The following is a 26,844-nucleotide window of genomic DNA, read 5'->3' on the forward strand; positions in this document are numbered from 1 at the left end:
AGTGGGAGGGAGCTGCTGGGAGGCAGGCGGACAACAGGGATTTCAACGTCTACATTGTGACTGGATGCCTGCAGGTATTCATCTGCCTGTAAAAAAAAAAGTCTTTGCTTTCGGGTTAACTTGTCAATCTTTTCCCTTCTTTATTTATACGAATCCTAAGTCACAGTTTTATTTAATAGTTAACCTTTGAAAAGTCAACCTAAACTCAAACACATTTAATAAACATGTTAACTCCTCAAACTCTGTCCTACACTGAGTATCTTAAAACTTCCAGGTATTCATCTGCCTGTAAAAAAAAAAGTCTTTGCTTTCGGGTTAACTTGTCAATCTTTTCCCTTCTTTATTTATACGAATCCTAAGTCACAGTTTTATTTAATAGTTAACCTTTGAAAAGTCAACCTAAACTCAAACACATTTAATAAACATGTTAACTCCTCAAACTCTGTCCTACACTGAGTATCTTAAAACTTCATAGTCTTTTAAGTAACAAAACTCAGGAATTCTTGTCTACGTTCTCACATACACATCCATGGCTCCTAGCAAAGAGACCTGAAATAAGATCATTTCCAGGTCTGTTGTGCTATAAAAACTTCATTTTTTTGGTGTCCCCATTTACAAAGTACTTGCACACTATCACATGAAAACATTTACATGTATAATATATAATATGCATTATAATCAATCATGTAAATGAACACATTCCAGACAAACTAGGTGAGATAGTCAAACAGCACACTGAAATCTGAGAAAGGCTGGGGAAGGAAGGAGAGTGGTAAAAATTCCAAATGAATGAAGGGGTAACTTACACAGGACCCTCTCCCTTACCTGGGATCTGCCCCAGAAAGAACTGGTGATGACCTTGGTGGTATTCTCCCCCTCAGTGCAAAGAACTACATTCAGAGTTAGAGAACCTCAGTGACGAGTACCTCTCCTGCCTGCGTAAGCTGCAGAAGTGTCGAGAAGAGCTGAACCAGAGCCAGCAGCTGCCTCCCAGAGTAAGAGGGTCTATCCTCTAATACAGCCCTGGATAATGGAGGGATGGTATCTCCTTTAGATAATCTCACGGCTAAAATTTACCAGCCCGTGACAACGTCTGGCCAGCCTGTCCCATTCAGCTTGGTTTATACAACACTGACAGTATAGCAACCATGGAAAAAAGCTGGCTTATGCATCCAAGATTAATTTTCATGGAACTCTTAAGCCTGAAAGACTTACTACTAGCTAAAGTATGAAATGGTAATCTTTTAGCCTATTGAGCATAGTGGCAAGGATGGAATGAGAATGAAAGTAAAAAATAATTTTTTTAAGGAATATAAAGAGAATAATCTTATTTTAGAGTTATTTACCACCCTTGATTGGTCATACTGGTACTTAAGTATCTGGCCCCTGCTAACTATCATTCCTTTTACCAGTAAATGGACCAGTGACCACCAGTAAAGCGGTTTTATCCCAAGGGAGGTGACAATGTGAGAGGATGACGTAAGCAGCTTTTTCTCCTCTACCAACCCAAAGTTTTCCACTGGGCTAGAATAGAACAAGGAAGATTTTTTTGCCTGTATCTTATCCAACCAACCCACGGGCTCCTTCTCTTCTCTCCTCCTCCCTTCTCAGAGGCAGTGTGGCCGATGGCTATCGATGCTAATGGTGATGATTGCTATAGCACTGGCAGTGTTCCTGGCAAACAAGGACAGCCTGATCTGAGTAACTTGTGACAGCTGCCTTGGATGAAATTCAGAAGCAAGAAATGAATAAAAAACTCAGAAGGTTTGGGTACTTTAAAGTGGGGTTTTCCCATCTCAACTGTGACTTCTGACCTTATTTTTTAACCTACTATAAAATAAACTGCATCTGACAGTCTCTCTTCCTTGGAACTCTCCGTTTATTCTTTAATGACATATCACACCACAAATATAAGACACTTGAGCATCCTGGTCTATTCTCCTTAGTTCAATTCAGTTGGAAATACATAAACATGCAGTAAAGTCCAGCCCTTCTGCTTTCTCACAGACACAGGGTGGGTATGGTAGGTATATTTACAACGCTTCCATACCATACATAGTGTACAAGGATATACTACCTGTCTTTCATGATCCTTCTTCTCCACAATCACTTTCCTTCTATCTTCTATCCAGTGAAGAAGGAACAAACACCTACCTAGCATAGAAATGGCAAATATGTACTATCGATGCCACCACCACCAACTGTTCCAAGCCTATCGCAGATGTGGCCAACTGATTACAGAATTTTCCCTTGTGTTCTCAAGATGCTTGGAACTGGCACTTGAGATGAATCCTGTTTGCCATCCCTGTCCTAGAACTAATTATGGACTGAATACCTTCTACATGGGAGTTAGTCAGAGGGCCACAACCGGCAGAGTGACTATCGCAGAGGAGATAGTGAGGTCATTAAAATCACTCTGAGTCCTACATCGATTTCTAAGGTTCTCCTCCCAAGTGTCTAGAATGTCCCTCAGAGCTGGGAACAAGCTCTCTGGGACACTAAAGGAATAAAGCAAGACTGAGGGTTGACTAAGTAGCCACGAGGTCCGGGCAGTGAACACCCGTAGTGGGGTCAAGGCCAAGCAGTTGTCATCTCCCTGGTTCAGGTGAAACGTATAGGGCACAGGGTAGCCCAGTAGGATCCCAAACACAGTACAGAGATTCCAGCCTGAAGAACAGAGCCTGCTGCAGGATACTACCAGGGATGGGTTCCTCTGCAACCCCTGCAAATGCGTGATGATCTCAGCTACGAGGGACTTCAAGTCCTGAAGCTGGTCCAGGGAACAGACAGAAGGGTGAGGCTGGGAACTGGAAACATCCACAAAGGCTACGGTACCAAGCAGCACCTGCTCCAGGTGCTCACATACACGCTCAGGACTGACAATCAAGCTGTTTTCTCCAACCTCAAGTATGTGAAGTCCCTGGGTTAGGAAGCCGAGGCCCTGCAGCTCTTCCAGATAGTTCTGGAGCTCTGATGTCCCTGCACAGTTGTAATCATACAGCAGTGCTGGCTTCAGTCCCCGGGCCACAGCCAGCACCTCTCCCGCTAGGTGAAGGCAGATAGCTCGGGGTGGGCCCCGTCTCTTCCCCATGCCCAGGGTCTGCTGAGCAGCTGCCACCAGCAGCTGAAGACTCGGTGTTGACATGGAATCTGGAAACATCCAGCATGGCCTTCTTAACTAGCCACAGTTCCCTCCCCTGGGCCACATCTCTGAGTTCGACACTTGAAGGGCCTAAAAACAAAGCAGGAGCAGAGGATTATTAACATCAGGTAGTGACAGACCAGGAGACCTGCCAATAGCCTTCCACTAAGTCTTATAGCATTTTCCAAAGGTCATTTCAGAATGCTAAACCAGTCCAGACAAGATGGAGTCACCACTGCTACCTGATTTCTATGGTTGACTTAGTCTTAGTCCCAAATTCATGTCTTTCTGGCTTTAGGACTAGATATATGTTCTCTCTGGCTTCTAGTCTAAATTTTATCTTTTGTAACTTGCTCAGATTTAAACCTTAAGGAGTTTGGGACAAAGAGGCAGGGCAGTCTTTTGCAAAATTCAGAGCATTTCACCTAAAACTGCCCTCCTGAGACAGAGTTCTAGGTTCCACATATATTCTTTCCACTGCCAACTTTTCCTCCCCTTCCTGCCGGAATAGTTGTAAGACTAGAAATCTGATTAAAAACACTAGAATGCAAACTAACAACCCTCTCCCTGAGACACAGAAACTGAATGTGTTCTAATTGCAAGAGGGTTGTATTTTAACTTCTGCTGGCCCTGCCATCTCCTTCTGGCCGACATCCGTGGGCCCCAAGGAGACAGCTCACTCCAATCCCCACACCCTTTCCTGAGCATATTATCGTGATTTGTTAAACCAGGCAGAAGTCTCTCATACACATACGTTCTTTTTCCACTTTCGCTTCAGGTTCGCAGGCTCAGAAACTCCTTTTTCCCAGTTTACTGCGCGCTGCCGGGAAGGCGGCGAGGACTTGCCCGGCGCCGCCGCACTAGAAATCCCGACAGCTCGGCTCCAGGTCCGCGAAGTCAGTGTATTGCGCATGCCCAACGCACTCCCCCCACCCCCACCGCTTTCCATGACGTCATCAAGCCCGCTCGCGCTCCTCGCGTTAAAACCACGGACGAGGCCGCCTGGCGGAGCGCCGGAAGCGTGGGCGCCAGCAGCCCCGCCCTTTCCGGCCAGTCATTAGCTGGCCCGACCCGTCTGCGTAGAAACGGGGTGGGGCGGAAGTAAACCAGAGGAGGCGGGGCCTGGCGAAGTGGTAACCTGCTTCGACCGTGCTTCGCGGAGTTCCTCGCCTCTGTGTTGTCTTGTCATCCACTTGACCCGCAAACTAGAAGGGCACATGGCACAAAAATATTTGTGTATGGAGAAATGCGGTTTCCCCTCCAAACGAAATTTATCTTAAAACAAGCAACACGTTTTGCAGACTATCCTCAACTGTGAGTTGTGCTACAAAGTTTTGCGGTTTTTTTCCATTTCTGAGCCACCTAAATTCTATATTAAGAAGCCGAATTCAGAGAAGTGGGTGGACAAGTGCTGTTCTGGCCCAGGTTTGTCATGTCTAAGCAGAGTGCGAAAGGCAGGAGTATTCACTGTGAACAATATTGTGCTAGGCACGCTCCTAGGCACGTGAGGTATCTCGGCACACAAACACCCTGCCTTCATTGAGCTCAAGTTCTAGGAATTAAGTTTGCTGACTTCACGTGCAAAATGAGGAGATACAGAGGCTTTACAATCAGGACATTAAGAAAAAGTGTTATTTCACTGAAAAATTAACACCTCTTTAACAACCAGTGATATGACCCATACCACGAAGGGAAAGAATTTCTTGTGAAAACCCACATCTGAGAATATGGCCCAAATTTATTGACCCATGGGCGGGACAGAGGCTAAGGGAACTGTAGGCATCTATACCTCTAGACCAGAAGTTTCACTCCTGGCTCTACCTTAGTGGTGTCTTCAAATAGCAAAGAGAGACAACCGTGGAGTAAAGATGGGCTCACCCTGAAAGGACCGGCTTGGTTCTTAGCTCAGAAAGTCAGCAGAGACTAGAAACTAATTTTAGAATTTTTACCTTTCCCTTATTTATTTTACCACGGTGATTAGCTATAAATCCCTGAAACGAAAGACTTTTTTAGTTCATTCATTTATTCTAACAAATATTTGAGTGCTTGTTTGGAGGTTCTAGCAGGAGAGCACAACTACTCGTATACCCTTAACAAAGAGCGGTCCTCTCCTATATAGGGGAAGGTCATCCGCTTCGACAAAGCACGCAGTTTCGGGAGGGATGCACATGGAGCGGTGAGGGAAGAAGGGGACATCCTCCTAGCCAGCCAGATCAGCCAAATCAACTCTGGCGATCAATAGGGTCACAGATGTCACAGCCAGATTGCCCTCACATCCTCTAACAAATATTTGAGAACATACTATGTACCAGGCACTGTGCTACGGGCTGACAACAAAGTCCAAGATAAACAGTCCCTACCTTCGGCAAGTTTGTAGACAAGCAGGGCACAGACGCTGAGTAATTCCAAGGGAACTGATTATGGGAACATATAAATAGAGACCTAATCATAGTGGAAAAGGACCAACCCAGATCCAACACTTGCCCTCCCAACTTACCTATGGTGGGTTCTTTTTAACATTTAGCTAACTTCGGTGGTGGATTGGACGGTGAATAAAAAGAAGAGCTGGTGACACTATCAAACTCTCCAGCAAGCAAGGTAAGGGCAATAAAGTAGAAGACACCATGGGAGTGAGTGGTATAGCCACCAAAGGAGATAGCAGACCGAGTCCCCAAGAAAGGAAGAACCAGAGAAGCACTCAGGGAGGTGAGCAGAGAGCGCTGCATGCGCACACTCCCAGCACTCTGAAAAGGATTTAAAAAAAAAAAAAAACTCACATGGAAAAAACTTGGCTATCTAGTTAGAGACAATGTAAAACCACTCATCCATTCTCCTGACATGTTCGTGACCTTTTCATTTACAGTCACATACTACAAGGTTGATGTTCTTGACACTTCAGAACACTATTTTCCACACCTGTTGCCAGCTCACATTATCTGGGCCCCCAGATGGACAGCCTGGCTGTTAACATCTCAGAATGGGGGAAAGAACCAGCCCAGATCTAAGAGTTGCCCTCTCAATTTAACTACAGTGGGTTCTTTACAATTTGGAGTTATAGAGACAACAGTGAACACTGTGAACTCTCTCACTTAACCCATTCAACGAAACAGCCAAAAAATACAAAGTTTCTGTGCCTTGCATGTTTCCTGGTCTCTAGAAGCCCAACTTACGCTCACAGCTGAGTACCTCATCTTTACTCAGATTTCTCTTGGTCATACTTTAGTAACAGTAGATCCCATTAGGTTCCTTAGAGACCCTAAAACCATGGCTTAAGCATTCTGAATAAGTCCTACTGCTACCTGCGACTGAGATGAGGTAATAGTTTTTGAAATAAAGCTAGCCAAACTTTTCAGCTAGCTCAACTTTAGTAGCAAGTAGGGGGAGGTTGGTTTAAGGGTAGCCGACTAGTCATGGGCTTATTTCATATGGCCTGGCACAAACAGGCATCAGTATTCAAGAGGATTGAGGCTGCAACCAGATTAGCATCTTGATTTCCACTTAGGCCCTGAGGTTTAAATCATGTACGATTTTTGTCTTTTAAAAAAGGGTGGCAGGGAGGCAAAAGGGTCAGGGACAAAGCAAAAGTTAATAGATAAGACCAGTTTGTGGCAGTTATAGCTGCAAAGTTCTACACCTTAATTGTTCACACCTAGCTACCTCCACTAGGAAGGCAGACAAGCAGGTTTGTGCTAGGTGAGCCTTTTCCAGAAAAGCACTGCCCAGCTCTTCTTCGTCCTGGCCTTAGCACACTCAACACCCCCTTTTTCCTAAATGCAAGTGACCCAAATGATAGGAAGGCTGTAAAATTCTCCAAAGAGAATCTGTCCCTTTTACAATCAGAGTTTTCCAAGATGCGCAGTTCACACTTCAATCTTCCTCACAGAAGGAAAAAAAGAAAAAGGAGCTCTGTCCTCTCTGAAGGCTGCCACCCGGTCATACATCTCACGTACCTCTCACACACAATCTGAGTGATAGCAAGGTAAACACCAGACAACTAATTCTTCCACAGGATCCCCAGGTCTTCTATGTCAACAGCGTCCCTTTAGCAGCTCAAATTATGAGCTTTTACTCCACAGACCGGGTGACTTTCAGACTTTGGCACCTATTTCTATTTAGATATCAAGCTTGGTTCCTAAGCAACCAGCTGGCTCCCCTCCCTCTCACTTCCCCCATCAGGGAGCTACCTTACTCTACTAGCAAAACAGGTCAAACGGAGATCGATCCTGGACAAATCAGTGTTTGAGGGAACTTTAATGAAAGCAAGAAAAAAATATAGGACAAGAACAATGCAGAAGGGTTCTGTTCCAAGCAGTTTCGCCTTGTACAAGTAGAATGAAGTCACCGAAGCAGAGTTTTAAAGCTGGTATTATTTCAGGCATCATTCCAACTCCTTCACCTTACAGTAATGAATCTGAAGCCCAGAGGTTAAATGACTTGGTTCAAGGTCACACCACTGGAAGCAAAGCTGTAGCTAGAACCCTGGTGTCCAAGCTCCCAGGCCAAATTTCCATCTACTACATGATACTACATTGGGAGGTTTTAAAAAGAAAGGGAAAGCACGAAGGGTGATTTTTCCATAAATTAAATCAACTTTAAGAGCTAAACATATTTGGAAAGTCAGCGACTACTAACATTATTAGAAAGAAAAGAGGTTTAAAAAGCTGGTTAAATCTGAATAATAAAAAATATCCATATGTACAAACTGTAAAAAAAAAAGAGAGAGAGAGAAGATGGCATTCATGACTACTGAGCTGGCAGGGCAGGGGGCAGTTGCATGTTGGGGGTGGGCTGCATGGGCTGCCAGCTTTCCTGGGTTTGGAGGATGCGGTACAGCTGCTTCAGCTGAGCAACAATGTTATCTTTGATGTCTGGAGTTGAGATCTGCAGGCGGACACTGCCACTGTCAAAGGATCGTGTGAAATCGCCAGAAAACATCTCATAGATCATCCGAGCCACCACTGGAATGACCTGTTCAGGACACAGAGCACACAGGTATCCACTGAGGAAAAGGTATCTTTAAATAGCAGGAGGGACCCAATATTGAAGGTAGGACGAGTGAGGCCCTGGGGAAGGCTCCCCATCTCCCCACCCCCAACACACACTCTAATGTCTAGATACAGGACACACCTTCATCTCTCTGAACCATCCTATCAAAGTTCGCTCTAGAAGCTGGTTCAAACGAAGGTAAAAGACCTAGATGTAGCACATCACATGCCTAAATAACTGCTTATTTAGCAAGACTTTTACCCAAATTTAATCTAGTGCCTGTCTTGTACAAATCCAGGGGCCAAATCCAAGTGGTCTTTCTGCCACTTTCTAGAATAAGGTTATGTTCTTAAAAGTAATTCAAAAGGTTTTTGTAAAAAAGAGCTGGAAGGGTCCTATGCTGTTAGGTTTCAGCAAGACTATAACGTCAGTAAGAGAAGGAAAGGTAAGGTCTCCACTAAATCGGTCACCTACTTTGAAGACCCTGTATTCCCTAGCTTGGTCCTACCATACAATGTACAAAGTTTGAGTCTGCTACTGCATGGGATTAAAACCCACACAGGCTGAAAGACCCTCGCTCTGGGCTCTACTCCAGACCTAGGGGCTAAAGCATTGATAAAAAGGCAATGAGCAAGCAACTAATTGTCAATTATATTTCAATAAAGACCAAAAAAAAAAAAAAAAGGCAACAAGTTGTTGACACATCCTTATATCCTCACCTGAACCAAAATGAGTTTCCTTTCCAGCGGTTTCCCATCTGGCCATTCTTCCCCAAAGCATAAGTAGATCTCAAATGGCGGCTGCTTCTCTATCTGCCCTTTCTGGTGGGCAATGAGATCTGCAGAAGGTGGAAGAACAAGTTTGGTGTACTGGGTCATTCCACAACCACTCAGTAAATATCATCTTTTATGCTGCCCCAGGTAGTAGCCACTAGCCACAACATGTTGCTATTAAATTTAAGTTAATTAAAATTAAATATTGCCTTAGTCACATCAGTCACATTTACATGCTCAATAGCCACATGTGGCTAGTGGTTACCATACTGGACAACACAAATACAGAACATTTTCATCATTTCAGAAGACATCACTGACTTGGGTTTCAAACCATATTGTTAAATTCACAACTCAATGCTCTCCTTATATTTATCTGCTTGAATTCAACACTCAGATATTTCCCAAAAGAAAAGAGTGTATGTTCTGCTGATTATATGAACAGGGTCACGTTCCAAAGTTAAGGAGAAGCTGGTAGCATTTGGGGAGTCATAGCGAGGCTGTTTCCCTCTCCTACCACTGAAGGAGCCAAAACCAACCTCGAAATAGCTTCCAAGTACATAGCACTGGAATGGACCGCCCTTCTTTGTTGGTCAGGTTACTTTCATTTTTCAGAACCAAGGTTCTCTTCTACCTTGACTTCCTCCAGAAGAAATTTTTTTGGCTAACATCTTTGCAGAGCCAGGAACAGGGAGAGGGCAAGAGGAAGGCATGCTTCCAGCGAGCACATCCCCCATCACCCTAAAAAAAGACTCACCGCTAAGGAATGTTTCCAGACAAAATAGTTTGACCTTCTTTTGTCTCTCAATCAGGTTGGGGGCAACAAGCGATGGGGCGCATGGTCCAGACCAGTACACCTTGCACTGGCACAGCCTGATGGCATAAATGGCGTGACCGCTGACCTCCAGGATCAGTCCTCTGTCCATGACGTCTAGCAGCTTGCTAGTGAACAGCTTCTGCTTTTCATTGGTGATGTGCTCTGGACCTGGAAACTTGACCTGTTCCAGGCTGACAGGACCAAAGAGCTCCTCCTGGTCAGGCATGGGACCTAGGTCCCCATAGAAGAGCCGGCAGCCCTGGGGGTTGCTCACGGTCATAGTCTGCCCATACTCCTTCCCACGGTACTGAAACTTGATGTCCAGGTCAGTCACTGCAAAGTGAGAGAAGACAGTGAGAGTCCTGCTCTGCTGTTCTGCCCGTTCATCCCTAAGACTCACGCAAGTTCAACCAGCACTGAGGAAGGCCACCACCGTAGTATCCTTCATGCAGTAGAGGGTGACATCAACATATCCCTGGAATAGTCACTGAAAAGGCTGCCTTGAAGCAAACAGTTCAAGGTCCATCTATACTATCATTGTTCAATCACCACACCCTAAAGTCTAGAATTTCTCCAAGCTAAGTTCTGGGTCCAGGTCTCCCCATTTGATATTGACTGAATCTTCACATCAATAAGCATTGGAAAGAACTAAAAAATAATCTATATGGTCATGTCTCAATTTTGGCTCAATGTTTAAAGAAACAAGAGGAACAAGAGGAAATACCAAGCCATCTTTCTGAAAATTACACACGTGAGCACACACTGTGGATCTGTTCCAACACTGTATCATAAGAGAACACGGTTCACAGCAAAGTAAATTTTCACTCAGCATTGAAACCTACCGTCATATCAAAGCTATCAGCCTCCTGAACAAAATTCTAGCACTCACATCCACCACCATGTATAGTGTGAAAGGGGGATGGGGCAATGACACTGATTCTTCACTGAGGTAAATTTGTGCCCAGATTTGTGCCCCTCAAAACCCAAGAATCTCCACGACCAAATCCATGGCCATTAACCTCCCTATCCCACAACTGGCCTCGTCCCCAAATCCACTAGCCAAACTGACAAATCCAGGCCTCCCACCCACCGAAGTGGTGAGTAACCTGGAGCTATAATCGATAAGAGCACCCCCATGGACAATTAGGTACGGGCTGATGTTTTGTACTTCTTCCCTGGTGACTCATCATCAGCTGGCCAGGAGCCAGACTCAAAGGATGCCTGTGGGAAAGGTAGCTGTTCTGTACGAGGCAAAGAAACGGAGACAGAAGGCGAGGCAGGGACTATAATAGGAACTGAAGACCCATCGGAAAGATCAGGGCTCACTTACTCGGAAGAGAGCTGATCCACAGCTCTGGAGAGCTAAAGAAGGGCTGTATAGGTGCCTGGGGTACTTCCATCTCCAGCGGTTCCGTTTTGGGCCACACCGCTTCAGGACTGCAGTTGCCCACACTGCAGTTGCCTACACTGCAATTGCCCACGCTGGCTGGTGCCATGGGGGAACCTAGAACAAAAGGATGTGGGTGAGCAGACAGCGGCACCACACACGTGCATGTCCTGGTCTGAGGCTCTAAAACCTAACGAAGTCAACAGACAAGAGTCAAACACTGGATCATGACTCCAGGTGGCACCCCATCACTGATACTCACAACTCACACAATAATAAACAAGGGTCCCCTGTTTCTGCTTCCCAATCATATTCATTCTCCCATAAACTCATATCTCTGAAAACCTGCATTTGCTGGAGATTAACGGATACACAAGTGAGTTTTTTCTGAGGTTAAATTAGTATGGGCATGAATAGGAGGTTCCCTGTTGCAGAATCTGACCCTAGCAATTAAATAGAACCCGGCTGTCTTCCATAAAATGAACTCAACTGAATTAGTTGATTAGCTTTGAGTAAGTGTTAATTTGTGGAAATTCCATTAAAAACAGACAGATACTTTTATATGCATAACACATCTGGAAGGATACTCAAGAACCTGGGAAGACCAGTCTCCTCCAGGGAAGGAGCTGGAAGGTTCAGAGGATGAAAGGAAAACCTTCAACTGATGACCTTTCGTACCATTATGAATTTTAAACTGTGTAAGAGTATTATTTACTTGAAAGTATTAAGTTAAAGCTTTTTTAAAAAAGAGAAGGAAAAACCCATTCTATTTCCCTGCTGTTGTCAAAGTTGGCTCACTCCGAAGTCTATCGATTTCTCCTCCTAGCCTCACCTCTTAGGCATCTACTCTTCAACAATTCTTCTTCCTCTGCCCCATCAGCTCTGAAATCACAGAGGTTAATGTTTCTTTGACCCTTTGTGTACAAGTTTGGTTAAATCTATGTACCCATTTCACTTTTTTTTTTTTTTTTAATTTCCCACATCTTTCCAAAAAGGATCCAAGGCAGCCTATACATAAGGCCACACAACATTAGCTTTAATAAAATATGAACAGAACTATGAAATCGAGATCCTTAAAATAGGCTGCATCCTTTTAAAGGGAGGGAGCAGCAGAAGGAGTCAGCCAAGGGCTTCGGGAAAAGGATCCCACATTTCCAGGTGTCCAATTCTTAAAATTTCACTAACCGGGAATATAGCACGTGGCAATATTGACCTGAAAGTTCTATGGTAGTTTTTACTCATCACTTGATTACAAAGATGTAAATGGCAGGGTAAGTAAAGGAGGGCATGGGGACAACTTATAAGAGTCATTTCCTGATTCTCAAAGGTAGGGGCATCACCTGGAGGAGGATATGCCAAAATCCTAAAGGAATCATCTTGATACGCTAAATTTCTAGGTGGCACAAGTATTTCATTTGACCTATAGAAGCCAGATAGGACTAGAAAGGCAGTGAAAAGGTGCTCAACTGAATGCATGTCACTTAGCTAGGAGCATTTCAATGGACAGTTCAAGGGAAGATGCTACAGAAGAGCGATTCGCCTTGTGTTCGAGCATCCTCAGAACATGCTATAGGAGACTGGGTCCCTGCTCTGTCACACGGTGACCTTCTAACCTCTCAACTCATTTTTCCTGGGAAGCTGAACTCAAAAACTCCACAAAGAGAAAAGTCTCTTGCAGATAAATTCTACCAGAGCCTAGTATCGAGTTGTAGAAACCACAAGTTCCCATCATATGGCCTGAGCAGAGTAACCCCTGTTAAGGAATTAACAAAATTTATAGTGATGAAAATAGCAAAAGAGTGGCTACAATTCATGAAAATGACATCTGCACTTGGTCTGAAGGAAATCAGCAAAATTAATAAAAACTGATGTATTTGGATGTGGGATTAAAAATGAATTAAAATTTTTAACTTCTCCGAATTATCACATAAGATTCAAAAGATGTTCTCTATGCCCAGAACCCACCCCCTAGGGTAACTGGGCCAGCAGAGTTCCCTTGCCTATGACCCCTGCTTGCTAACAGACCAGCAGTCTAGGCACAGGGCACAGTGATTGCTCCCAGTGTCATGGTGGCTGAGAGGTCAGCAGCTGCAGGGTCAAAGCCCCTTACGTCATCCTCATCCCTCTGTACCACCCATCACCCCACTCACCATTGATGTTCAGGAAGGGGAAGGTGTCCTGGATGGGAACGTGATGCTGTGACTGATCAAGCTCATCTTCCTCATCGTCTTCATCCACATCATTATCCTTCTCATCCCAAGGAGCAGATCCAGTGGATCCTACCAAGATACAGACACACAAGCCCACAAGTGAGCCCCTCAGGTTGCACTGTTATCCCTGCAGCTGGTGCACTGCGCAAGCCAGGGACTGCTGGCACAAGGGGCCCTCAGGTCCAGTGTGTACCCTCAGTGACCTAACCAAAAAGAGTGGGAGGCTGTATTAATCCCTGGTTCCAATTCTTCCTGTAGAGTCCTTATGTAAGTGCTCTATCCCTCCCTTCTCCAGAAATCCCTTAATTCCAACTTTAACCCTCTTATTACACATTAGCATCCCTTTTAGAGACTCAAGGATGCTAACTTCTCTCCTTTGTAAGCTTAATGCAAGGACAGACCCTTCCCTCCTAGGAAGGCCTCGCTAGATTTGCTGGAAGACAAGTCTAAATCACCTGGCTCTTAGTCAGCTCTTGTTAAGCACTGGGTAAAGAGGAGAATCCAGTGGTATTCTCATATCAAAAGTGTCCTACGATTAAATGATCACTCACTGCAACATTTATAAAGAGAATTTAATAGCTTTTACATGTCATATCAATTGATTCTTACAATAGCCTTTGAAGTAGGCAGGAAAGACAAGCGCCCACATTTTACAACTGAAGAAACTGAGGCTCGCCGGATCAAATGCCTTGATTCAATGTCTCACAAGTAGTGAAGTGATACGAGTGAGGTTTAGAATGCAAACCTTCAAAGTTATAATTCCTCCTTCTTCTAAACTACCTGCCCTCTCCTCTCAGTGTTGAGTCCCAAAAGTAGTTGTTTTTACAGTAGAAATCTGTATTCCCTCTACTTTCTAATGCTTTAAGCAATCAGGCTAGTAACTATTCCTCTAAGGGAGCAAAATTCAGCTGAGTTTACATCTTCTTTTCTCTGGGTCCTTCCTAGGGAAAGGCTTTCTCGCTTTGCCAGTCTTTTCAAGTTGACTATTTCTTTCAGAATCCAGCCCAGAACCTGGCATTCTGCCCACCTTCTCCCCAGCAGCTGAGGCCTCACCTGGATTAATGATTGAGCCCTGGGGCTGCGGGATGTCACACACTTGATATATCTTCACTGGGTTCATGGGCACCTCCTTGGTGCCATCATACATCAGGTTGAATTCCCTGCTCTTGTTGAGAGCACAGCGGAGCTGGGCCTTCCATTTGGCCGGGTCAGGGTCATCCACCCCTTCCTGGTACTTTCCTGTCTCCACCGCCCAGGCCTGAAGAATAGGAAACTGCAGTGAATGAACAGCTGTCACCCAGAAACACTACAAAGTGTGCTCCCCCTCTCTCATACAGACACACATGCACCCCTGCCTGACTGCCCCCCCATCCCAACCCCAATTTACAGGGACTGCAGCAAGAAACACCACCCTCAGGACCAGGCAGGGAGGGCCTGAGAGAAATTAAGCCATATGCAAACGCAGTCTTTTGAAAGGAGGAGCCTTATCTCAAGTGTTAGTGCCCGCACCACCTGTTAACCACAGTGGCTATAATGAAGGGTTGAAAATAAAGAAGAGTTTGGAAAAAATATACAACAAAATGCTAACGGTAACTTTGAATAACAGGATTTCCACTAATTTTTTTTTTTTTTTTTTTTTTTTTGGCTAATTTGTTTTTGACATGAATTACTTATCTAATAATAATGCAAAGGGAAATGGTATACACTATGAAGAATTTGGCCTTACTGTCCCCTCCCCCTTCAGTCCTCAATCTGATGTATATAAATAACTAGAAATCAAGTGCCTTTAGGAATTACAGTAGGCTGGCAGGAAGCACACCTGGGGGTTCAGCTTGCCTCTGCTTAAAGCTGAGGGCCTCTGTTCGGAATAGACCCATATTCCCTGCCTCTCCCTATTTCCTCATGCTCCCACTTCACTGGAACACATTTTTCTAGAAACACCAGTGGCTGGTGGCATGGGCTAAAACCACTTCGGCTTCTCTTCTCTGGTTCCTCCTTCCAGGTCTAACAGGCATTTAGGTTTCTGCCCACTGCTGACATATTCTCAGATCTCTATGCCTGCTCTAGCAGTGTGATACATGTTTTGATGCAGAAAAGGAGGTATCTTTAGCAGGGTCCTCAAGAGCAGGAAGCATACACCAACTTGTTCAAGTCGACAGGGCATATCACTCGTTCAGTCCCAACTCCACACCACTGCTCCTGCCTGAAGACTTCTTCCTCAAGCTGAAATAAATTTTTTTCTGCCCCATCCTTAGAGCTCTGATTGACCCTCAGTAACTCCCTGCAGAGCCTCACAATCAGGAAGTTTCTGCCAACAGCTAACCTAAATCCCTCTCCTCCAACTCAGACTCGCTTCTTACCATCTTCATACACCTGGGGGTTCCTCAACTTGTGAAGTGCGGACTGAGGCGGTTTGACAAAGTTGTGCTGCCCCAGGTGGCTTAGCAGGCACCATTCCATCCAGCCCCCTACAGGGGATTTCAACTTCACTGGTCCCTAGTGTCTGAGAAGCAAGTCTCCAGTTGCATTTCCTCCTCCTGGGCCTCACTACATCTCTTCCATTTATTTGCTCCTCTGTGCCCACTTCTACCCTGGCCCCACCCAACTGGCTTGGGCTGTGCTGATTTTGGCTCAGGTTCGCAAATTTCTGTGGCTCCCCAAACCCCTGCCCCTTCGTGGGGAGCGACCAGGCTAACCCAGAACCATAGCCCCAGTCTTCCTTGTCACAACAGAGCTGTTTCCCAGGGCCCACTCAGATGACACGGAGAACCCAAGGCTGGTACAGCAGAAGGTAGCACCCGCCACATGGCCGTTATTGTGACTGATAAATATCACTTGCTCAAAACCAAGTCTGAGTCATGCTTTTGAGATTCTGGTTACCGTGCAGGTCCCTATTTCTCTTCCTAAAATAGAAATAATCTCTGCATTTTTACGGTAATTTATGAGTCCCTTCCCATATATTCTTTCAATTTTCACAACATTCCTGTGAGGCAAGCAAGACTGGGTTCACCTCCGTTCCACTGACGGGGAAACCAAAGCCCAAAGAGATTATATGACTTGCTCAAGACCACACGTGCCATTGATGGTAATAAGATTTAAAGTCAGGTCTTCCAATTCCCAATTCAGAATGGGTAGTATGAGAATGGAGGAGCAGAGGGGCCTGGGTTCAAATCCTGGCCCAACACTTATTGGCTGTGTGATTTGGGCAAGTTACTTAGCCCTGCTGAGACTCAGCTTCTGCAGCTACAACCTGAGAGTGATAACTTTCTTATAGAGTTAAGAATTAAATGAGATAATGAATATAGGGTATGGACCAGACACCCACTTAATGCTAGGGCCCCCACCTCCCACCCCCTATCCCTCATACCCCGCCAAAGGTCTGGCAGAGTGAGCGTGGGATCTGATTTCTAAGGCTCCCCCTGACCATTCTGCAAACAGGTATACAGAAATAAACCAGACAAAGACAAAGCAGCTTCCCACAGCCACCTTCTCTTCAAGCGCTAAGCACGCAAATCATTCTCCTGAGTGGGGTTTTGGAAACCAGCCTCTTCCTCCATGGCCAGCCACCACCAGATACTGCAACAGCAAACCCAGTTTCAGACCAAGGCCACAACGGAAGGCCAGCTGGGCCAGGGACCAGGGCAGGCCCATGCCCTCCTCCATGCCAGCTCAAGTAATTGGTGCCTCTTCCCGGATGTTTTCCTCTCACTTTTATATTATTTAATTTTTAAATTAAAAGCACTCATTCACTTTCTAAGTACTCTCGTCTCTACATCTGACGTAGCTGAGCTGGGCGGGAAACATCTTCAGGATGGCTCTCCTTTGAGATGTGAGCCCACCTTTCCTGATCCAATCTCAGCAAGAACCTGGAGCATCAATCTTGAGAGGCCCACAGTAGGGACTGGATTTCACTTCTGACTTCGAGCTTAGGGAAGAGAGGAGTAAACTCACTTCTCCATGTCTCATGAGTGCAGGAACAAAAGCTACTCGTGAGATGGAAGACTGACCAGCACAGGGAAGCTAGTCTGAAGCTGGGGCACGGACTCCAGAGTTACCAGCCACATCACACCCCTTCCCACAACCAGCTTCCCACCAACTTCTGTCTTAAGTCGAGCTTTGGTTGCACTTAAATTTTGCAAAATGCCATGTGATTAAATTTTGTTTTCTGGTGATGGGCAGAGGGGAGGGGCTTTGGGGCACTGAGAGAATGGGGTGAAGGGTTAAAGAAGTACAAATTAGTAGTCGATAGGTGGTCACAGGGAGGGGGAGCACGGCATAGGGAATGCAGTTAGCATTAATATGCTGGCTAGGAGGAGGGCCACGGGAGGGAGGGAGCAATTGGGGGGAGGGATCATTTTATGAACTATGTAGATATCTAACCAATGTACTGTATAAAACTAATTAAAATAAATAAATTTTTAAAAATTTTTGTTTTCAGTTAACTAAAATTACTCATATTGGAGCTATTTTTTTGTTTAACTGTAGTTTTATTTTTTAAATTTTTTCCAATTTTTTCCAATTTCCAACAGGTGAAATACAATGTATTAGTTTCAGATGTACAACATAGTGATTAGACATTTGTATAACTTATGAAGTGATCGTCCCCATAAGTCTATTATCCATCTGAAGCCATACCTAGTTATTACAATATTACCAACTATATTCCCTAAGCTGTTTTTTATTTAAGAAAATGTGTTCGTAGAATAAAAACTTGTCATTAAATCACCTTTAATTTTTAAACGGAGGTTATGAATGGGGCAAAATATTTTAACATTAAAAGAAAAACTCGTGGAGGGTCCTTTACAGCCCTCCTACAGAATACGTCAGGAGCCTGCTGCCTCTCGATAGCTCAGCCCTGGTCAAGAGAGCCATTCTCAGGCCCAAGCACCTCCCTTCATAGCAAGAGCCTCAAGCGAATGAAGAGGAAGAGTCAACTGCTGACACTTAGAAGCTTTTAGAACAACTCACTGAAGTTTAGCGAACTGCACCCGGGACCCTTTGGGGTATGAGTTGCGTACCTTCCACTAGCGGGAAAAAAATAAACGACCTTGACCATTATAGATGTACCCCAACAAGAGAAATTACTACGCCCGCTACATTTGGGCACCTCCATCGTAAACATTCTCTGTTGCATCAGCATTTTGGATCTAGTGTATGCCTCATACCAAAACAGAAAACAGAACAAAAAAGCAAAAACGGTCTGAGAGAACTGGAAAACATTTCAAGTCAGGTGGTAGGAGTCCTTTACCTTGAAAATGGTGTTTTCCTCCTCTTGCTGGGGGCTATGCCGGGTGGCATGTTTCCAGGGAATCTGGAAGCGTTTGGAGTCCCTGTGTAGCCAGATGAGCCCAGGGTACAGGCCGCTATCCACCTGGGCCACCAGCCAGGGCTTCAGCCGAACTCTGCGGGGGTGGAGGGCCATGATCTGGGTAGGGGGAAGAGGGGAAAAATGGGGAGAGCAGAATTAGGCCAGTCTCTGGGAACTTTTCCCAGCCACTGTTCCCGTATGACAGAGCTACAGTTTCATTAGATCACAGCAAAGAAACTAAATATGGGAATAAACTGTGCCAGGTGGGGAAGAAAAGAGGTTAAAAGCTTCTTTTGATTCTTATTCCAAATCCATTTATACTTCATGCTCTAGCCAAATCAGAATTATCGTGTAAGTAGATCATATTTCTTCTATTTAAATCCTGAAGCAGTAAAATAAAAAGATGATGTCATCCCTGCTGGAACAATCCTTCCTGAAGAACCAAGGGCTTTGGAAGAGAAGGCAAATTGCTCTTTTCAATCTCATCTCAGGAGAGGGAAGAAAAAAGTTATGGAAATGGCAAGGATATGGGCAGGAACCTGAAGCACGCTCTCTTTTCAGACAAGGTAAATGGGAATATTTTAGTAAGAAATGACACCATCCTGGTGAGGGAAAAGTAGGTCCAGGTTCCAAAGTCCTCACTTACATAAATGAGCTGGCAGTGTGCACACACGAGGATCTCGAGATTTGGGCCTCAAGTCAGCTTTCCTTTCTCTGGGCCACTCCAAGATTCTGTACCAAGAAAAAGAAGTCTGAGCTGATTATCCACAGGACAATCCAATGTGGGAAAGAAGACTTGGGAACACTGGAGACAAAGGCTGAGATTCCTGCTCCGTAACTGAGTCTAGTAAAACTAAGAAGCCCCAGAATATCGAATACCATCGTTCCTAACCATACAGCACTGAAGACAGTCACAAGTCAAGCCCTGTGCTGCTAGCACAGCCTCCTTACCTGGGTCTGTTTCCCCACAGAGGCTGAATGAACAGATTGGTTGTAGGAGCCAGCTTGGGTAAAGCCTGCAACTGATTCTCATAAAAATATCCAGGAATAACAGATAGCAGATAACATAAGGCAGCAGCCTGCACTCACAGCAGGAAACAAAGGCCTGTCCAGTTTGGATGCCTGAAGGAAAAACCAGTCACCGGAGAATTGTTTGCCTGGGATGTTCCGCTTAGATTTTTTGTTCTTATTTTACTCTGTTTTCACTTAACAAATCTTTTTGGTCATCAGCTACTTACTGTGCATCAAGCACTATGCTAGCTAGTTACTAAACACGAAAGCCCAATGTTTTCATCAGACTCTTTCCGAAAAAAATCCACACTGGAACTACTCAAGCCTCACAAAGTCCTGACAATGAAAGAAGACAGATAAATAAATAAGTCATCTTCAAACCCCAAGATCCCCACCTGGATCACTGTTTAGAAACCAAACCAGGTGAGTCAGGGGAACTTAGTTGAGGGGGTGTCTCCTAACACCACTTCTTTCCGCAGCCAGACTTCCAACCAAGGGGGAAAACCCAAACCCAACTCCGCCTCTGGCACTTTAAGAGCGAGGCAGGACCTGCTCTCACCTGAGCCTTCTGACCCAGTTACCAAGTCCTGCAATTGAAACCTTCCCCCTGGGAGTACAGCTTACAGTGGGCAGGTGAGGTTAGCATGCAGGTGTGCGAGTGCCCCCCGTCCCCCATAGTCCTGGCCTTCGTTTATGTTGTTTTGTAGGGCAGCAAGACAAGCCATCAAACCATGGAGAACATTACCTTATAAGGAGGGAACACATATTCTCCCAAGGGCAAGTTCTACCATCTCCTTCTCAGTCCTAACCTACTGGAAGGGGGATGGGGCAATGAAAGGAGGAAGAGAACAGAAAAATGGGCAGTAAACCAGTCAACTTAGCAAGGGGCCTGTGAGAATTTCGATTGCAATGTGGCTGAGTCCTGTGCCTGGGCCTGTCAGACCTGTGAAATCCACCTCCTGACAGAGCATGGACTTTGAAGAAAAGTGCTTATCTAGTTGATCCACAGCCCATTAAGAAAAAATTAAGGCAACCAGGCCAACACAGGGAACTGCCCATAGTGATGGGGAAGGAGAAGCAGCCACCCATAGAGATGGACGATTAAGATCTGGCCCCTGGGTTCTCGGTGTTCTCCTAAGATGGCAGTACTCACGAGCAACTCCACCCCTGCCCTCTTCTGTGCCCCACCTCCATCACTGCTAACCTTCACCTTCTGAAAGTCGGCCAAGATCTCCCCCATCTGCCACCCAGTAACTAAGACTCTAAAAACAAGCAGAGAGCGAAAAATTGGAAGCAACCAAATAACAGAGGAGAATGGCTAATTACACATTCACGGGCTGCACTATTAAGCAGCCATTAACAATAGGGCGTCTGAAGAATTTTTATTAGATTTGGAGAAACGTTTACAGTATGAAGTTGGGGGGAAAGGCAGCATTCAATATTGACTGTATAGTAGTATCTCCTTTTTGTAACATAACATGCACTTGTGTACACACAGAATTTTAAAAAGGGAAAGAAAGAATGCGCCACTGCAACAAGATATTCTTAATGGTTACTTGTTGATAGGATTATGAGTGAATTTTATACTCGCCTATATACTTTTATATATGATTCACATTTTCCTGCAACAACATGTTTCAATTTATAATTAAAAAAAAAAAACCTACAAGTAGTATTTTTTTAACCACAGGAAGCTAAGACATTTCTTGGCCACTGGGAGGTATAAAAGATGACAGCCTTCAGCTGGTGAGACCATGGTAACAACGATTCTTTATATCTACACAGGCCTTACAGTTTTCACATGCATTTTCACTTAACGTGTCTGAGTTCCTCATCATGATCTGAAAGTGGTATTATTCTCATCCCCATTTTATAGCTGGATTAACTGAGGCACAGAAAAGTTAAGTGCTTTAGCTGGTGCCTGGATCCAACACTCCTGAGTCTGAGTGTGCTGTACCAAATCCTGCCACTGTAGCCTGTCATCCAAGTCCCTCCCTTATGCCACACACTAGGAGAGTAACCCAAAAACATCAACAAAGATCCCAGAAGCATGGAGGGCTAATGAAGCTGTTCAGGAGAACACTGCATGACATCTACCCTTAAACACACCTAAATCAGAGTTCTCTTTCAAAAATCTTGCCACCCAAATCCCAATGTCCACAGAACAAACAACCTTAGCCAGCTGAACTCAGTCCTTGGTATCTCTAGGTGCCATCACGGCGAAATTCAAGGCCTGTGTCTTCAGCAGGTATTTAAACAGCCAAAAAACAAAGATGCTAACCCATGCACTCCCTTCACACTGGGCATTGGGCAGGCACACTTTCAACCTCCCCAAGGCACTAACCGTTCTCACTCACATCCCCATTCCAGAAAGCAGGTCCTTTATAATAAACACCGCAGTGCCACCTTTTTAGCCCCTGCCCAGACAAGTGTCCAGGGGCACCACAACCCCAAAGTTGAGATTTGACTGTCAATGGTTTTCCTCAAAGTAAAACACACCTGCTATTTCTTGCAGACAGGCCTCAGTGGTGGTCCTGTGTTTTCTCTTCCTCCTAGAGGGAACTGAAATGCCAACCAGGTTCCTTAGTCTTTCTTCCATTTAGGTTAGCTCTGCTGAGGGGTAAATCCCCAGTCTCTAGCCATAATCCCCACACCCTTCCTCCCTGCTGGATTGAAATTGGGCTGGTGAGAGGGAGGTGCAGGTTTTTGGGTGCTGCTGTCATGCATACATTATACATACATCTAATCGTAAACTACTCTCCTGCGTTAGCTCACCAACCAAACGCAAGTGCCTTCTCCCTCTCCCTTCTCTGGCTTCCCCTTTTGACATCTTCCAAGAGCAGGGTTCGGGCAGGGATGACCCCTTCACCAACCAAGCAGGCTCCCTGTAAAGTGTGGCACCCCAGGCCTCCTTTCCAGTCAGGCCTGGGAATCTTTCCACATTTCTCCACACCCGCCCTCCAGCCCCTACAGGCGAAGAGGGCCTCACCCCCGAGCAACCACGCCCTACGCCACCCTCCCTAGCACCTAGCTTGGCTACTTGGAAATCCACAGGTGTCTCCCAGGGCGGAGGAGCCTGACTGTGCTAAGCAAATTCAAGGAGATAAAAATTGGCTAAAGCTCTTGGCCTCCCCCAGTCCCAATTTCCCCAAACACCCACCAGGACCAAGGGCCTGCGGGCCTGGGGATTCCCCTCTTGGGGACAGCGGGGCTGGCAGCCCAGCGAGCTGGTAAGACAGGAGGGTTGGAGGGGCCTTGGCTCCACCCGACGGTGAGTGGGTAGGGGCCACAGCGGCACACTCGGGTTGGTCCGGGAGGAAAGCGAGTCAACAGTGTGGGGTCGGGAGGGGTCCAGTGCTCCAGGACTAGGACCGCCCAAAAGCTACCCCCGGCAGGGCGACAGGCACCTAGACCCAGAGGGAATCCCCAAACGAACAGATGTCCCGAAGCAAGTATTCCTAACCTCACAAACTCTGAAGAGGACCCTTCTCCACCAGCGGGCGTGTCCCCCCTCCCTCAAATTAGTCTCCAGAAGTTGGCGTCCCCACCTTTCCTCAATCTGGCTACCAGAAGCCGACGTCGCTCCGAACCATGTCCCCAGTTAAGATCACCCGTCGTCACCGTGCTCGTCGACGGGTTCGGCGAGCAACACCTGGCTCTGCGCAGGTAAGGACTGCGGGCTCCGCTCCCCGTCCCGCACCGGCCCTTACCTGCTCCGCCCAGGTGCGCCCAGTTCACGTCAGCACCTAGCCCAGGACGCCGCACCCCCGACCGCCGTCTGGCCACGCCTCCCAGGTGTGGCCACGCCCTCCCGCGTTCAGGATTGGCGGGTTGCGAGAAATATGATACTCTGCGTTTCTGGACGGCCCAGCCTCGCCCAGCCCCTGCCCCACCGCACTCCCTCTCATCTTACCTCAGCTGAGAAAATTTCCAGACTCAAGCTTACACCTTATGCCTGGGGGGCTGTGGTCTAAGGAACAGGAAGCGACTGGGAGGTCAGGTCCTAGTCGTAAGGGTGCTTCCCCTCCTTCATGTCCCATAATTACCCTGCGGTATGGAGACAGTTAACCACAGATAAGGGTTTCGAGATTCTGAGTTGGCCCGTGGGTCTGTGTAAGTCGAGCAGGATATGGGGAAGGGACTCAGGGACAACTTGGTCCCTTTGAGGGAAAGCCCTGTGGCTTCCAGGGCAAGAATTCTGCCTTTATTCTGCCTCTTACATGTGTGACCCTAGCTAAGTTACTTTTTTGGTTTCAGTTTCCTCATCTATTCAATGAGAATAATAGTTCCTGCCTTTTCCAATCACTCTCTGATAAAAAAAATTGTAAGCATGGCCTCTAGAGAGTCAAACCCCAATTGTTCATCTCAAGTCAACTACTGGGATTCAAACCAATAGTTACTACAGACTTGTATTAGTTTGCTAGGGCTACTAATTTGCTAAATTCAGAGGTTAAAGTCCTATAACCGCCAATGTCAGTTACTACAGACTTGGGAAAGTTTCTTTTCTGTAGAACGAGGTAAATAACAGCCCCGCGTCAAAGGGGATTCAGTAAGTTTCTTCATATAAAGTGCTCGGAACAGCATTTAGCGCTTAGGAAGTGCTATGTAAATATTTGCAATTTTTGGCAGTGCATAAAGATAAAAAGTACCATATAGACAGTGCCTCACAGAATACGATGACACTTCCTGTTATTACCTGAAATTCACGGCCTGTATGTCCCCTAATAGGTGCTTGATGAGAATTCTCTTACCTTTTCCATTGCAGTGAACCTCAGTCCATAAAAATGCATGCTGACAGCGCGCTGTGTACTAGTACATGAGTCCCTGAAGCACTGAGCTGTCACAGGTAAGACGGGACATTAGCAAGATACTTAGGTTTTGAATTAATTGTGTCCTCCTAAATTTAGATGTTGAAGTCCTATAACCCTCCAAATCTCAGACCTTACTTGGACAGAGGAAATCAAGTTAAAATGAGGTCATTAGGGTGGACCCTATTCAAATATGACTGGTGTCCTTATAAAAAAGAGAAATTTGGACACAGAGACAGGCACAGAGGGAAGATGATGCCAAGAAACACAGGGAGAAGGTGGCATCTACACAGGCAGAAGATGGCATCACAGAGGGAAGATGATGCCAGGAGACACAAGGAAAGAGGCCTGGGACAGATCCTTCCCTCATGGTCCTCAGAAGGAACCAACCTTACAGACACCTTGATTTTGGACTTCTAGTCTCCAGAACTGTGAGACAAATTTCTGCTGTCTGAGCCACCCAGTCTACGGGACTTGGTTCGGTAGCGCTAGCAAACTAATATAGATAGTTTGGAGAGCTCCAGATTCGTAATAATGTGGACTTGATTTCTGGCCCCAGTTAAGCTTAGGGACATAACCAGCAAAGGCCTGGAAAGGCAGCAAGCCTGACTCAGCCAGCCTCTGTCTCAGCCACTGCTGCGGCCACTCTCCCTTTATAGGAAAGGCCTAGCTCATCAGCACAACCAGCTCTTTATTACTGATAAGCTCACTGGACAAGCAACATCTTCCATCTAACCCAGAGCTGGGCTCCAGAGACTAAGCAAACAGTCCACTGGTGGTGTGCGTGAGGGATGGGGGAGAACCACCAGAAGAGTGTCATTTAAGAGAAACTAAAAGCCCAATGGCATAGAAGCACGAGCCCACACACAGGCATTCATTTCTGCGCTAGCTGAAATCCCTATAACTAAGGTGATTTCGTAAGGATCGTCCTTAGAAGACACATATTTTCAAATCAGAAAATTCAAGCTGGGAAAGCCCTTAAAATCTTCTATTCTGGGGGTAAAACTGGATTATAGGTATATGTTTGAACCTTACAGTCTTTTAAATACCAGGAGATTTCACATAAATGTCCACAATCTCCGCATCTCTTGAAGAGTCAAATACTCTGGACACTCTAGGCCAGCAGCAGCTCATTTACTTTAATCACCTGACCCTGTACACATATGAGTTTTCAACCTGAGGCCCAGGGAGGTCAAGTGATTTGCTCAAGGTCACACAGCAAATTAGCCACAAAGGCAAGACTAGAACCCAAGCCCGGGCCTCTTTGTACTTAGACTCTGCTTAGCACTCCAGCCAGAGTCTATTCTGACTGGTACTGTACTGGTTGTTAAATAGATAGATATAGCTATAGATAGTATAGATAGAGATAGAGATAGAGATAGAGATAGAGAGATAGAGATATATTTTTTAAATGACTCACATATCTAGGTACTTTTGATACTGTGGTGAACAAAACAAAGTCCCAACTCCCATGTCACCCCACTGAAGAACTAATGAAAGGGGATAAAACAGGAGGAATTAAGGCAGAGACCAGGAGGTAGGTTCTGGCTCTGCAAGTGGTGAGACCTAGCTTGAGATAACACTCATCTGCTTGGATGTGGCATAAGAACATCTCGTGAGCCCCTCCAAGGCTCTGGAGGAATCGGTTCTTCCATGTTCTCAAAGAGCTCTCTGGGGATTCAGACGTTCCCGGTGGAGTTGGGGCCTGTGACGCTCCCATCGTTCGCCCTCCATCCCTGCTCAGGTGAGGCGGTGCTGACTCACTTATGAGTCTGAGTTTCAGGCAGTGGGATGGACATTTCAGCACAGGAGCCCTGATTCACAACTACAGGGAATCAGGGAATTCCCCTCTCCCGCTCCAGGGCAGCTCTGACTTGGGTTTTCTTTCATCACCCAGAGGCTTTAGCCTGTACAATATCAAACATATGACAATAAAGCCATGTGGCCCAAATCTCCTTAGCAGAGCAGAGGGTGTGGCAACTGGGAAGACTTCCAATGGCTCACTGCAGTGGAGAGCTCAGTCCCTGGGGTCAGTGATAGCAAATACTCTATAAGACTGGGCTGCAGATCCGTGGGATTGCTGAAGAGGGGGTGGGGACCTCAAGCTAAACAATCCAAGTCTGTACTCTCGAGGCATTCGGACACCAACCAGCCTTCTGGAAGACATTCTGCAGCCTACCAGGTGTACCCCAAATCTTTTCTCTACCCCGATTTCTCTCTGGCTCCATCCAAGTGTTTCGAGGTACCAGAGCTACAGATGAGCCTAACACATTGCCTAAATTACAGCTTAAATTTTAACACACATTGGTTGTTGCCCCTTCCTCTGTCCCCTTCCCCTCGACAGAGTGTATCCCAGAATGCGATCCAAATCCTAGAATTATTGCTATTTCTGTAGCAGAAGC

At 45.8% G+C, this 26,844-nt stretch overlaps 3 protein-coding genes across 4 annotated transcripts in view; 1 reads left to right on the forward strand and 2 right to left on the reverse strand.

Moving 5' to 3' along the window:
• TRAF3IP3 (TRAF3 interacting protein 3) overlaps positions 1-1,819 on the forward strand; it is a 22,056-nt gene extending 20,237 nt beyond the window's left edge. Inside the window, exons 15-16 of the mRNA XM_006907681.3 lie at positions 882-995; positions 1,612-1,819. Of these exons, the coding sequence (XP_006907743.1) occupies positions 882-995; positions 1,612-1,701 (204 nt within the window). The 3' untranslated portion in view covers positions 1,702-1,819. The remainder of the gene's footprint in view (positions 1-881; positions 996-1,611) is intronic.
• A 38-nt stretch (positions 1,820-1,857) lies between these two features.
• CUNH1orf74 (chromosome unknown C1orf74 homolog) lies at positions 1,858-4,053 on the reverse strand. The gene is made up of 2 exons (XM_006907680.3): positions 3,897-4,053; positions 1,858-3,232 (listed from the first exon to the last, which is right to left on the reverse strand). Exon 2 carries the CDS (start codon positions 3,158-3,160, stop codon positions 2,354-2,356), a length of 807 nt encoding a protein of 268 aa, XP_006907742.1. The 5' UTR covers positions 3,161-3,232; positions 3,897-4,053; the 3' UTR covers positions 1,858-2,353.
• Positions 4,054-7,376: 3,323 nt separating this feature from the next.
• On the reverse strand, positions 7,377-23,356 carry IRF6 (interferon regulatory factor 6). 2 transcript variants are annotated; one of them, XM_025043944.1, is made up of 7 exons: positions 18,564-18,740; positions 14,369-14,573; positions 13,256-13,384; positions 11,049-11,222; positions 9,659-10,051; positions 8,848-8,966; positions 7,377-8,110 (listed from the first exon to the last, which is right to left on the reverse strand). In XM_025043944.1, exons 1-7 carry the CDS (start codon positions 18,735-18,737, stop codon positions 7,886-7,888), a joined length of 1,419 nt encoding a protein of 472 aa, XP_024899712.1. In that variant the 5' UTR covers positions 18,738-18,740; the 3' UTR covers positions 7,377-7,885. The 2 variants fall into 2 exon arrangements, with proteins under 2 accessions (XP_024899712.1, XP_006907748.1); XM_006907686.1 differs by lacking the exon at positions 18,564-18,740 and adding an exon at positions 23,183-23,356 and having other exon boundaries at positions 7,813-8,110.
• Between the last annotated feature and the right edge of the window lie 3,488 nt (positions 23,357-26,844).

This window comes from Pteropus alecto, unplaced genomic scaffold (assembly GCF_000325575.1).
Source record: "Pteropus alecto unplaced genomic scaffold, ASM32557v1 scaffold101, whole genome shotgun sequence".
In the NCBI taxonomy this organism is placed as follows: Eukaryota; Metazoa; Chordata; class Mammalia; order Chiroptera; family Pteropodidae; genus Pteropus; species Pteropus alecto.